Source organism: Zootoca vivipara, chromosome 6 (assembly GCF_965207765.1).
Source record: "Zootoca vivipara chromosome 6, rZooViv2.hap1.1, whole genome shotgun sequence".
In the NCBI taxonomy this organism is placed as follows: Eukaryota; Metazoa; Chordata; class Lepidosauria; order Squamata; family Lacertidae; genus Zootoca; species Zootoca vivipara.
In genome coordinates this window covers 54026093-54039412 of record NC_142589.1, presented here as the reverse complement: position 1 = coordinate 54039412, position 13320 = coordinate 54026093, and the positions used below count along the sequence as shown (strand labels likewise).

General features: G+C 49.3%; 1 protein-coding gene and 1 long non-coding RNA gene across 7 annotated transcripts; one reads left to right on the top strand and one right to left on the bottom strand.

Annotated features, from left to right (window-relative positions):
• Positions 1 to 73: 73 nt before the first annotated feature.
• LOC148685339 (uncharacterized) lies at positions 74 to 5315 on the top strand. The gene is made up of 2 exons (XR_015950567.1): positions 74 to 236; positions 3657 to 5315. It is a non-coding gene; the product is annotated as an uncharacterized LOC148685339 (long non-coding RNA).
• Positions 3231 to 12751, bottom strand: ZBTB8A (zinc finger and BTB domain containing 8A). Of its 6 annotated transcripts, none has more exons than XM_088672184.1 (5): positions 12006 to 12265; positions 10739 to 11058; positions 8090 to 9051; positions 6222 to 6391; positions 3231 to 3954 (listed from the first exon to the last, which is right to left on the bottom strand). In XM_088672184.1, exons 3-5 carry the CDS (start codon positions 9027 to 9029, stop codon positions 3622 to 3624), a joined length of 1443 nt encoding a protein of 480 aa, XP_088528310.1. In that variant the 5' UTR covers positions 9030 to 9051; positions 10739 to 11058; positions 12006 to 12265; the 3' UTR covers positions 3231 to 3621. The 6 variants fall into 6 exon arrangements, with proteins under 6 accessions (XP_088528310.1, XP_088528311.1, XP_088528312.1 ...); XM_088672185.1 differs by having other exon boundaries at positions 10844 to 11058; positions 12006 to 12179; XM_088672186.1 differs by lacking the exons at positions 10739 to 11058; positions 12006 to 12265 and adding an exon at positions 12485 to 12751.
• Between the last annotated feature and the right edge of the window lie 569 nt (positions 12752 to 13320).

Genomic DNA, 13320 nt, shown 5'->3' with positions numbered 1-13320 from the left:
AGGGTTGCCATGACACCTGGGAAGGTAGGCTGATGCCAGGGAAACAGCAAAGCAATACACCAGGGTGCTGATCACCAGCATTCATCAAACAACCACACATGGAAGCCCTTCTTGGTTCTCCTCCTCAGGTGACCTTGCCCTGGCCTCCTCTGGCCGCCAGCCACACAGCAGGGAAAGCCCTCCTGGAGAACCATTTTGCCCTTCAAAGGGAGGAGAGGAGAAGCAGAAGCAGCTTGGTAAGTCCCTGCCACCCAGTTTCTGGTAGCCCCTCCCACGAAGCTGAAAAGCCACCTGGCCCCCCAGAGTCCATGAGTCAGGACAACCATATTGTTGGCATCCTCCTTTCTCTGGAAACAATGGAGGAGTGTGCCTTTGGGGGTAAAGTCAAACCCTTCGAGAATTGTAGTGCCTGCAGTGGCTGTAGAAATCAATACTGCAGAGACATGTACTATTGCATGTGGGGCAGTTTTTTGCCAGTAATGTGACTTACAGATGAGAGTTTTTGTATTGGCACCCCACAGTATAGACAACATGTTGTAGATTATAGTCTGGTTTTTGAAGTGTTTGTGTTAAATTGATGCAGACATTGTTTGTATGGACTATGTTGCAAACTTGAGCTAAGTGATGGCGATGGTTGCTTTTTCCATCTCTAAATAAAAAAATTGTTTCTTTGTTTTTTAAAAAGTGGCCCATGACCACCTTTGTGATATCTGAATGACCTATTTTGCAGTGTTAAGCCTCTGACATTGGAGGTACACAGTCTAGTGGAGGCTGGTCCAAGGGGGCTTATGGGACACTACCCCACCTCACTGCCTTATTATTTACAACTAGTCCAGAGGGGGGCACTGCCAGCCAGCTTCCTCCCCCTCCTTAGTCTGAGTACTGTACAGTACTTGCCTTTGCAAAACTCAGCAGGGAGGAGGAGGAGAGAGACAAAACTACCGTAGAATGAATTGGCTCTGCTTGTCATTGGCTCTGGCGCCACCTACTGTTGGGCTCCTTGCCTTCTGCCCTACCGGTCCCAATGGGCAGCAGCCATCATGGCTAGTAGATGTTGAATTACCGGTAGTTGATCCTCTTTCAAGGGCGAGCGAGGGAGGGAGGCCAGGTGGCTGGGCAATGGTCCCGGTCCATCACCAACACTAGATGCTGCCAGCCACACAGCTGGGTCCTCTAGAATCAGCCACGACGGGGCAAATGGCAGGTGGAGTTGGCGGGAAATATCCTCTTTTGCTCTTCCCCTCGGGGCCTCCTCCGAGGGCGCCGGTGCCGTCGACCAAAAAACCCAATGAGAGTCCCTTTTGCAGGAAAGAGAAACGGTGCGTGGGGGTTCGCAAACTCCAGGGGCTCCGAATGAGATCGATTCTTTCCTGGGGGGACACGGGCTGGGAGGCTGAGCCGCGGGGACGCTGAAGCTCAGCTGGTTTTGGACTGGTCAGTGGCTGGAAGACACCCAGGAAAGCCCCGTCCCCGGAAGGAGAGTGGGAGAGAAATGTCCGGAACCAGGACACCCACCCACCAGCCTTACAGGAGCCGATCGCTTGCAGCAGGGGGCATTGTTCTTTCTTCGTGGGTCGTGGGGGGGGTGGTCTCCCAACGCGGATGTGGGCGTCGGAGAGACGGTTCAGGGGCAGCGTTTAAAGGGGCAACGCGCCCCTTTAAGACATAGTCCACTCTCCCCGCTGCGCTTCAGCGTCGCCTACTGACCCCCGCGATCCCCCTCCCCCGATGATGCTACGGAGAAAACGACGCCAGTGTCCAAGCCGCCAATCCCTGCCCTAGTACCGTTGCGGGGTAGGTTGGATTTAAAGCTGTGTGGAGAAAGAGGAGGTGGAGGAGAAACACCCCCCCCCTCAATGCTCAGTCTTGGATTGAGCTACTTGCGTTTACAACTGCGGCTTGTTAGGTTTCAACTGCATTTTTTTTCATTGACTGGTTTTTTCAAGGTGCATTTGGTCATGGTTTGAGGTTGCATCGTTCATCTCTTATTCGGCACCTTTTTCTTTCTGCGCAAGCCGCCTTTCCTGTGCTGTTGCTGAAAGGTGAGGTATATAAAATCATTAATGGAGTGTTCAAACAGTCCACGCGTAGCTCCTCTCCTCCCTTCCACACTTGCAACATCAGCTGTTCGGGGCTGCCTGCAAGTGCGCCAAGGGAGCTTGCCTGGAGAGTAGGTGCAAGCATCCCTGAGAACGCCATAGAAGCTTCCCTGCGATACAGCACAGGAATCAGAGCCCCCAGCAGCGGCATTTCAAGAGGAATATATGTGTGTCCAGGAGACTCACCTGCTTCCCACATCCTGCTTATAGCTTGATTCTGGAATACCATGTTGCTTACTCGATATGCTTTCTTTAGGGTGCTTCTAGGCAATGCTGTAAATGGGTTATTCAGATATCATAAACGTGGCACTAGCAACAGTGGGGTTTTAAAAAATAACTTACCTGATTTTTTCCTAGAAAGAGTAAATCTCGACTAAACGGCAAAAAATAGGCCTATAGCTGGCATTTTGATGTCAGCATGTGGATGCTGCAAAAAAATAAAAATAAATGCATGTGGAGCACCCATCGTGCAGCAGGCACCCATGTGGAAGCACCCTTTGACTCAAGACTCCTTTCTGTAAATGAACCAATTACAGTGATTTATTTAAAAGGGTCACACTGTGAGATGAATTGAGAGAACATTGGTATCTGTTTCAAATTTAGTGATAGTGCAGGTTTAAAATATCCAGTTTGAAAAATGGGTGGGCAAAGATGGGTATGCACAAACACAAAGAACTTCAAGGAAACATTTGAATTGCCACAGTGTGTTTTGGTTCTGTAGTTGAAAATAGTGAATCTGCTGCTTGCAAGACATACAAAAACTGGCTTTTTGAAGATTTTGAAATCAAGAGAGTTGGTTCTGAAAGGCTGAATTACCCTAATGTTTCTTAGTAAATAATCATCTCGAGGAAGTTGTGCATTTTGGGGAAGGATTATGCATTGTTCTCCACTTAAGAATGGGGGATGGGAGCGATGTGCCAGGTTAGATAGAGCAAGCCAACAACTCAAATAGCCGAGTGATCTAGCAACATTTGCAATTCTATGTACATTCACCTGGGAAAAGGCTCCATTGAACTTGCTCACTTCTGAGTAGACATGCATAGGATTGCAGTGTGTGTGACTGCGTATATTTAAATATAAATTAATTATCATTGCACCTTTTTATGCCTGCAGTTTTTAAAAACAAAACCCTCACGCTGTCAAAAGCTTTAATAGAGTAACTTACAATGAAGCTGTTAACTTTATTTTGAAGTGCTCCCCAACATTAAAAAAGGTTTGAGAAGAGATCCATTTTATTCTATCAAAAGTTATCACTGTCGCACTTCAGCAGGTAATTGTTCATACATGGTACCATCTCAGGATGGATGCTTGCTTATGGAACAAAATATTGATACTCTTGAGTAACTAAATTCAATATAGACACAATGGCATGTCCATAAATGCATGCAAGTTTAGCCCAAGTCATAGAAAGCCTATATAATAGATTGTATGTTAACCACAGGCTGGTTGGGAGTCAATGGTCAAAACAAAGGAATGACAACGTAAAGGGGGAACTTTTATTTAACATCCAGTCCATTCATAACTACCTAATGTTTGGTTTTATATCTTTTTCCTCAGCTTCATCATCGCTATCGTCCACTTGCTGGATGACCAAATCGGTAGACCCGTCCTCTACAATTTCCACATCGGATCTGTTGTCTTCACCGTAATTCCAGTTAGAATCCTTGTCCTCTTCTAGCGGGAACTCAGGTGGTGGCTCAGTGTCCAAATCAATGCGGATGCTGTCTATGCCAGCTTCTGAGAGGCACTCATTGCAAAGTCTGTAGCGCCTTGTCCCTTCCTGGACCACTTGCCCCGTCATCTCAGTCACGTGACGCTTGCATTTTCTGCAGATGGGCTTGCAAGCTTGATGGATCTGTGAAAATTGAAAGGGAGAATGCTGATCGCTGCTCAAAAGGGAAATAGAAAAATGATTTGTTCCCCTTCCATACAGTAATGCTCTCAGTATCGAGAGGCTGCTACTAAAATTTAACCCAGGCAACATAGTGTGGTGAAAAGGAAGAATTCCAGGATATGAAAAATCATTTCTGTTCAAGATATGGCTATTCAAAATTAATTCATGCTCCCCAAGGCACAGAAACTGTGAGCTAAGGTAACTTCCTGCCTTAACATCCGCAGTGTGTAGTGGTAAAATCATTGTATCACTTCACATACTGTGCTCTCTTACAAATTACTCCCTTGTGTACCCATATTTCTTTAATTAATTTTTAAATTTGTGTATCGCCCTATACCCGTAGGTGAAGCTGTTCCCATAATTGTATTTCCATACTAGAAAATATTTAACTTGCCTACCACACAACTGTTAAAGGCAGACAAACACTGAATTTCCTCAATGCCCACCCTACACCAAAGCCTAGGCTGCAATACTGTACCCGCTAACCAGGGGGTTTGCACAGTTAAACACAAAGAGGCTTTCAGGAGACATGAACACTGCTGTACTGCAAGCTACATTGGATTCTTAGTGAGTTCTTAAGTCTTCAGCTCTGCTGCCTATGCCTCATTGCAAAGGCTTCACATCTTACATGTCATATTGGGGGGGGGGGGTTAACATCCACACACAGTTATTGTATAGTAGTATTTATAGAAAATAACATATAGGGAGTATCTGATCTCAGACAAGCCCACCACAGGAAATATACACCATGGTTGCTGGGGGGGGGGGGGAGAGCACTGGAATGTAAGAAAGAAACAAAAGTGCACTAAAGGAAAACAACAGCTCTTTAGAGTCCTATACATAGCTGCCAAGTTATCCCTTTTTTTAAGGGATTTTCCATTATGCTGAATAGGCTTTCTCTCGAGAAAAGGGAAAACTTGGCAGCTATGGTCCTATAGCCTGGTGTCCCAACAACTAACTCATCAATTCCAGCTCTGACTTTACTCATTGGTTGAAAACATTGAAAGGCAGGAGCAGCCAGGCTGGCACATCTCACAGATATCATTTATAAGGATACCTGCACATTTTGCTTCTAAACATTATTTCTAAAAGGGCTAGAGACTTACGTTTTAAAATGAATGCTCTGGGGCTCCTGCTGACTATAGGACCCAGTGCATCAGTACCCCCTCTGCCACCTATCAGCAGCCCTACATGATTATGTCTATTCACTCAAGTTTTTTTATTTATCATAATTTCAGTAATCCACAATAAGCATCTATTGCAACAGGAACAAGAAAGGGGGAAGGTAATAAGTGATTGAGCAATAAATTCCGTAGAATATGTACTTGTGTATTTTTGTATTTCTTTAGATCACTGAAAGTGAAAATATTCGGTATGGTGGCAGAGAAATGGTTGCTTAGATTAAGGTAGCCAGGAAAGAAATGGTACAATGTTTTATATTGTGTAATTTTACTCATCATATCACATTCATGTTACAAGGCATTTTACTTACACATTTTTATCATCATGTTAGGATTTTCTGCCTTTAGCTCTCAAGACAGGGCACTCTAGAAATTCAGTAGAAACAATATAGGGCATGGTCCAGCTGAAGCTGACCACATAAGAAGAGCCTTGCTGCTGAATTAGGCCAGTGGCCCATCTAGTCCAGCATCCTGTGGCCAACCAAATGCCTATGGGAAACCCATGAGAAGGACCGGAGCCCTAGAGCCCTCTGGCCTCCTATGGCTTCCAGGAACTGGTCTTCAGAAACATTGCTGCCTCTGACTGTGGAGGCAGAGCATAAGCATCATGGCTAGTAGCCACCGAGAGCCCTCTCCATGCATTTGTCTAATCCTCTTTTAAAGCCATCCAAGTTGGTGATCATCACTGCCTCCTGTGAGAGAGAGTTCCAGAGTTAACTATCACTTTGACGTTCTATTGGCTTCAGTGGGAGACACCCAGCATATGGTGAACTCTCCCTCTGAAATTAAAGGGGATTCAAAGTGATTTACTGTGGTTGAATCACACCAATATTAACATTTTTTTTTGTTTAGGTCTGGCCCCATTGGGGTTAAGAATCGAGGTATACTGAGATATAGGGCCTCCTAGGAAATTAAAAATGTAGACAAGCCCAGTGTCACAATAAAGCAAGTTTCCTAAAGAAAATGGACCGATACCAGACAATGCATCTCTGTATTAAGTAGTTACTGGGGGTGTATCATCTCAAAATGCAACATGTGCAAACGTACTGTTCGGAAATGGCTGCTCAGGTGATCCAGCCTGCTGAATCTCTTTCCACACGCTTCGCACGGATACGGCCGTTCTCCCGTATGGCAGCGAAGGTGGCGCTTCAGGTCTGCTTTCCGCTTCACCACGTGAGTGCAGAAGGGGCATTTGAACCTCATCCTAGGCAGATCATCTGTAAGTACCAAGCAATGCTTTTAAAATGCTGCAAAAAGTCTAACACGCCTAGCACAGTGACACTTTTAGTCAAAATAAAGTAACTGACTTCAAGACTGCAAACACTGTATTTATTTTATTTTATTTTATTTTTTAAAAAAACAGTTCTGCAATGGGTATAAATGATGCAATTTTACTTAATCTGCTTGTGTTTATTCTGCCTAATCTTGCTGCTGCTAGTTATTAGAAGCTGTAGTGAACTCTGTCGGGTCCTGCCCTGACACTGTGCAACCACAAGAAACCATGTCCAGCAACACTCTGGATTCTGAGACCCACACACTTTCACCTCCTTAGGATTTTCAGGATGCTGAATTCAGTACAAGAAGCTGCCTTATGTAGAGTCAGACTAGTCAATCTAGCTCAGTATTGTCTACAGGCCAGCAGCTCTCCAGGGTTTCAGGTGGGAATCTTTCCCAGCTCTAAAGGGAGACACCAAGGATCGAACCTCGGGCCTCATGCATGCAGGGCATGTGCTTTACACCCACTGAGCTACAGCCCTTCTGTTTTGCACCCAATACGCAGAGCTGCCAAGTTCTCCCTTTATTTAAGGGAAATTCCCTTATGCTGAATAGGCTTCCTCGCGAGAAAAGGGTAAACTTGGCAGCTATGAATACGGCATTCTGCTGTTGCACATTGCAGTCACCGGAACACACAGAGCCCTCTTGAAGGGGCTTTATGAATCTCCTTGCCAGGGGCAGATCCCCTGCTGCATCATGGCTGGCCTTAACCATACAGCAAGGTGAAGGCAACCACTTCAGGCTGTACAATTTAGGGGAACAGATGGAGCTGATATCTGAATGGCCAAGCAAAACTTTTAAAGCACTAGTCCAAGTGGTGGTGTTGGTGGGAGGCATTTGGTCATCTGATTCAGACAGCAATATACCTTGGGGCAACACCAAGCCCTCTTTTGCAGAGTGGGAAAAGCCCTCCCCACTCTGCACTCTCTCTGCAAAATTTATTCCTGCCTCCCATAACAGCCCCACTGGAAACTAAGCAAGACCAAGTCTTCCTTGCCACCAGTGCAGAAAGCACAAGGCAGAAGAGCTGGGTTGCAGATATGCTTTATTTAAAAAACACACACACACAATCCTAAGAAGCGCTGCTAAGAAATTATGATCTTACTGAGGAGGGTGGCACCACAACTGGCCCTGCCATGCAGTGGGGGAAAGAAGCACCTTGCTACAGGTGCCATTGCAATAGGGGAAGAGATGGAGGGAAGAACTGGTGCCTCAGTGGCGCAGCAAGACTTTTGAAAAAGTGCAGGCCCTTGACTGCGGAGAGAGGGGGGTGAAATCTGCTTCAGGTACCACAAGCCCAAACATAAAAATGAAGGATTTCAGAGGGTGCAAGAAGCAGTTTTATTTTTCATTCCGTCAAAACCGTATCCCACAAAACTTGACCTCTACCTTGAGTAAGCTGAACAGAAAAAGGAGACTTCTCAAACACACATTCCCCTGATGAGGAGCTAGATGCTCAACACACAATGAGGTCATTGTTGCAATTATGATAGTTGGATCCATTCAAATCATTCTCCTTGCATGCAAAATTTAGTTCACCTCCAATAAATGATGCTCATTTTTAAAAGGTAAAATAATAAACTTTTATGCAGCCAAGGGCCAAGAAGACAATTGAATGTATGCTAAATTAATATCCTTACCATCCGCCCAGTTCCCCATCACACCCAGTACCGAGGGCATGCTAGCATATGGCTCGTCCCCTTTGGAAGATTTTGACTTCCCAGCAGGGTGTGGAGAATCATGCTCTTGCTGTGACACAGCTGAGCTTCTCGGGACGGTGTCAGATCCCTGGCCGTACTGGTAGCTGGAATGGCCAGAGTCACCTTCCGAATCAATTTGGACGTCCTCTTCAGATGGAGAAGTGTGGCTTATAGGCTCCGAAACTCGCTCTTCAAGTTTACTTGCCTTATAGTGAGGGACATCGGAGGGTTGTGGCAGCCCTATATGTCTACTGGTTTTCTTCATGGGTTCTTGCCTTTGGTCATGCTTGGAGAGCTGCTGGGCATTTCTTTGAGTGGCTGGGTAATAATTGAAATTGGTCCAAGAATTTCCACCCACTATACATGTCCCTTGATCTGGGCTTAAGTGCGAATGAGGGGGACTGCTCTCTGTTCTCCACCCAGTCCCATACAGGCATAAACGCTCCACGCCATTTGAGTTCACTTCCTTATCCGAGAGACTAAAATAGCGATCTTTTTCCTTCTCACTGATATCCAAGGAGGATTTAATGAATGTCTTGCAAACACTAATAACATCAGTCATTTGCAGATAGCTGGCAGCTGACATGACCTCAATCACATTCTGGCCAGTGAGGGAGAGTTTGCCTGAATACACAAAATCCAGGATCACGGAAAATGTTTCGGGAGAAAATGCCTGGAAAGTTGCGGTTGTTGGTTGACTGGTTTCCTTTGAGCACTGTGAAAGGAGCATTTTGAAGTAGCCACTACTGGCAAACAGCACATTCCGGTGGGCTTTGAAGACCTTCCCCTCAACCAAAATGCTGCAGTCACAAAATAAGTCTTGCCTGCGCTGTTCATTTAATTGTTGCAGCAGATGAAACTGATGGGAAGAAATCTCCATTCTCAAACAGGGTTGTGTTGCTCTACAAAAAAAGAAGAAGAAAAAGAAGAAGAATAAATAAGTCTCTGTTTGCTACATATAAACTGCAGCTGCAAGATTTTCAGAAATGGCTGCTACTTTCTAAGTTATTCACAGAGACATGGTGAAGCACAAGACGGTCAGTGACAGAATGCAGTCTTCAAGGGCCAAACTGGATGTGAGCATTGGGAAGGTGCCATTGGGAGGTCAGACCATTAGACAACTTAACTCAAGTCTTGTCTGCAATGAGTAGCTAATGGGAGCCTTTCCCAGCCCAACTTGGAGATGCCAAGGATTGAACCAGGGACTTTCTGTATGCAAAGCACATGCTTCACCACTGACCAGCACACTTTCCAAAAACTGTCCACTACTGGTTGGTCTGTTTTTTAGCTTTAGCGGGGCAGGGCAGGGAGAGCAACAAATATGTCTGGGACAGCAGCAATCCCTATGGGCCATTTCCCCCAATCAAAATATTCCCAACTGCTTTTCTCCCTTCAGGGGAAAATATTTGTAGAGCCTCTCTCTCTGCCCCATGGGTGGCAAAGCAGTCTGGGGTAAAACTTTTATCAGAAAAATGGCCCATTTGTAAAGGGCTAATCTGCCACAGGCCATGGTCTCAAACACAGTTACCAACATGGTAATTTCTGCAACTGAATTCAAGTTTTTAAAAAAACCAAATCAGTGTTGTGTACTGGTTGGAGTGCTGGGGTGCAGCTTGGGAGACCCAGGTTCAAAAATCCCCAATTGGTCATGAAGCTCACTGGGAGTTGGAGCTGGTCACTTTCTCTGTCAGCTAACCTACCTCACAGGGTTGTTGTGAGGATAAAATGGGGGTATGCTTGCTTGAGCTTTTTAGAACTAAGGGGAGAAGATAAAACAGGTTAGTAGGTTAATACTGTACTGAGAGACACTTCACATCACACCTGGTCTGAACCAGAGTCCCCCTGAAACTCTTAAGTACTTCTGAGTGAGGTGTAGGGGATCTGCAGCTGTCCAGATGTTTCTGGACTACACTTCCCATGGTCCCTGATGGCTGGGGCTGATGAGATTTGGAGTCCATCAACATCCAGAGGGGCCAGGAAAGGGGTGCTCAGCACACAGCATTTTCTCTCGCACCTGTAACAGCTTCTTAACTTGTGTATCCAGAGCCTAATAAATAGCTGCACCATAAGGGCATGGTTGTACACCAGCATCTTTGCCTCTGCAGAGCTGAGCATGATGGAAGCAGCCAGTGTCCTTCACCTCAGTTATGATCAGCTGGACACATGAGAGACTGAATCTCTCTGGGTAATGACTGTGGGATGGCTACTCCTAAAGCAGGCACGTTTCAATTGCTTGTTTGAATTTTCCAGATAAAATACGGCATCAAAATGGCAATCTGTATTCCTCCCAGAGGAATGGGGGGGGGAACCCTGCTGTCAACAACCAGTTTGCAAATTAAGCCCCTGTCTGGAAGCCCCCAAACTCAATCTGCCTACATGAAACCCCAGAGCAGTAAGGTCAGTTGGTTTAAATGCCATCAGGTTTGCATCCCCTCACACAGCTTGTGAAACCAGAATCCCATGCAAAGCCAGTTTGCCTAACATTGCAAGCAGTCATTATTTAGAGACTCAGCAAGCTCAACCCACCATTCCTAAGCAATCACTACTTTCTTCCCATAATCAAATTGTGACATGGAAGTTGTCCCTCACCCCGTTATGCCCTAATTGCATGCCCCGTTTTTGTCGTGGGGGGTGGGGGGAGGGGGCCGGCGCTTTCTTCTCAGTCCCGATAGTAGCCAGCTGGATCGCTATTACCAAGGCAGCCGATCTGGGCTTAACCTGCAACAGGCACGCCAGTTGGGTTGGGCTGCTGGTTTCCAAGCCCGCAGCTAGCAGCGCGACACCTTGTCACACCACTCAGCGTCCCAGCCCTTCGCACCGCGGGGCTCCGCGACTCTAGCGCAGAGGTCAGCAACTGGAGACTCTGCTCGCCAAATCCGGCCCCCCGAGACGACAGGCGTCCTTCCAGCCTGGAGGCGAAAAGTGGGGAAACGGGACTTGCTGGCATGTAAAGTGTGTGGCGTGGAGGGGCCGCCGGGGGGTCGAGGAGCCACTGGCCCCGCCGCCTCCCTCTCGTCACAGCCCCGCACCCACCGGCAGGACTGCCCCTCCGATCGCCAGGTGCGCCGCGCTCGCCGCCAGAAAGGGCGGCCAGGAGGCGTCGCAGACGCTGCAACCAGAGGAGCTGCCTCGGAGCGGGCGGCCGACACCGCAGCAGCGCCGGTCCTCCCCTAGCCCTGCCAGGCAGCACAAGGGGCGCCGGCGCCGCACATTGGCAGAGGGCGCCGTCAGTCTCTGGCCCGCCCACCCCGAGCTGGAGGCTCGGCCATCGGGAGCCAGGGACGCCCGACGGCGCTGGAGGCGCGCCTGCCAAGTCACCAGGGACCGATCACCGGCGTTGCCTCCAGTCAGAGGGGCACCGGTCCGCGCGCCCTGCCAGGAGGAGGACCACCACCACCACCCAACCCGCCCGCCCGCCTTTCCTGAGAAGGGCGCCGGGAGGCGATGCGGAATTCCCAGCCGTCGCCGCAGCCGGGCTGCCTAGCGTGCGTGGCCTTTCCCGTTGCTGCTGCTGCCGCCGCCACTCGATGCCCGGGCGCGGAAGGTGCCCCTGCCCGGCTCGAAGCTCCGCACGCGCGGCAGGGAGGACTCCGTCGGTCCCTCGCCAGCCCTTTGTTGCGAGCCGAACGCCGCGCCCGGGGCGGCATCGGCAGCAAATGGCGCCCGCCCGCCTGACGGGGCTGGCCGGGCGCTGCCCGATTGGGGCGCCGCGCAGGAGGAGGGAGAGGCGGCGCGGCCGGACATCCTCCGCTAGCCGGGGAAGCAGAGGCGCGCCCGGCTCACCCTAGAGCCGCCTCAGCCCGGAGGACGCCCTGCTCGGCCTGCTGGCGCTGCCGCGGAGGCACCGCTGACTTACCGCTCGGCAGAGGCGCGGGCTGGGCGGGGGGCGGTCGAGGGGCGGCGGGGCTCTCCAAGTGGCGCTGGCTCGGGGTTCGACGGATGAGGGCGCGAAACCTCGCCGGGCGCCGCCGCCCCAAAGCGCTGAGCAGCCCGGCCGGGAGAGAAACAAAAGGTAGTTGCTGACGTGGGCGTTGGAAAGAGACGCCCGAGGGCTGGGGACACAATTAAAGGGGCAACGCAGCGAGCGCGGCAGGGGCCAGGCGCGCACGCCGCTCTGCGCCTGCCGACGGCGCGGGCGCCTCCCCCTCCCCTTCTCCGCCTCCTCCGCTGCCGCCGCCTCGCCTTGCCAGCCCCAGCTGTGCACCCGCTGGGCGCCCGGCTGCCCCCCGCTTCCTCAGCGGGCGCAAGCGCGCTCGCCTCCCTGGGGTCTCAAGGGCGGCTCCAGTCGAGCGAGCCTCTCGAAGCCCCAACGAGCCATGGGAAATGGGCACTTACTGGAGGAGCCCCTCTAGACGGGCCTCCCTCGCTGGGCTCTGTTCTGCTCAAAAGGTCAACGACCGCTGCTGTTTCAGCTCCGAACCGCCTTGGTTTTTAATGGTGCGGCTCCTTTCTCGCCCTCCGAGCTGGAACGTGAGGGCTTAGTTGGAGAATAAGCAAGCCCCGAGGCGGAGCTGGGCCAAGACACGGTGTGCTGAGTGGATCTGGCTGGAAATCCAGCAAGCCATCCGGGGCTGTTGAACACGAAATACTTGGTCTCTGTGTGCGCTACTCTTGAATGGTTAAACGCCTACCTTCCTGTAACTAAAGGCCTTTGGTTAACTAATAAACTCTACCGACCTACTGCCCTTTCACGGTGCTCTTAAATCTGTCCCCTCACTTAGCTGCAAGAGTAGAGGCAGTTCCTCCTGGATCAAGAGAAATGGTTTGGGGACCTAAAGCCGACAAACCTCCCAGCAGGAAAAGAAAATGGGCATGCAAATGACTTTGAAAATTGTAACACTTTAAAAAAGAGAGAGAGAGAAGGCTATTAGGATTATTCATATCCACCACCTTTTGATCCATTTTGAACTCTTGGAAAGATGGGCTTTGAAACAGCTACCAAGAGCTGACAGCATGTTTCTATGAAGGGATTTCCCCTAGGGGGGAAAAAACCTAGAAAAAGGGCTTGCACTGTTGACAGTGTGATGTCCCCCCTTTTTGGGGTGAGTGTCCCACTGGTTTCTATTTATGGGTCAGGACAGCAGCTCATTAGCAGTCCATCTGCTTTGCATGCAGGTCTTCTCTTCAATCTCCAGCACCTCCTGGAAAGTCACTACCAGACAATACTAAGC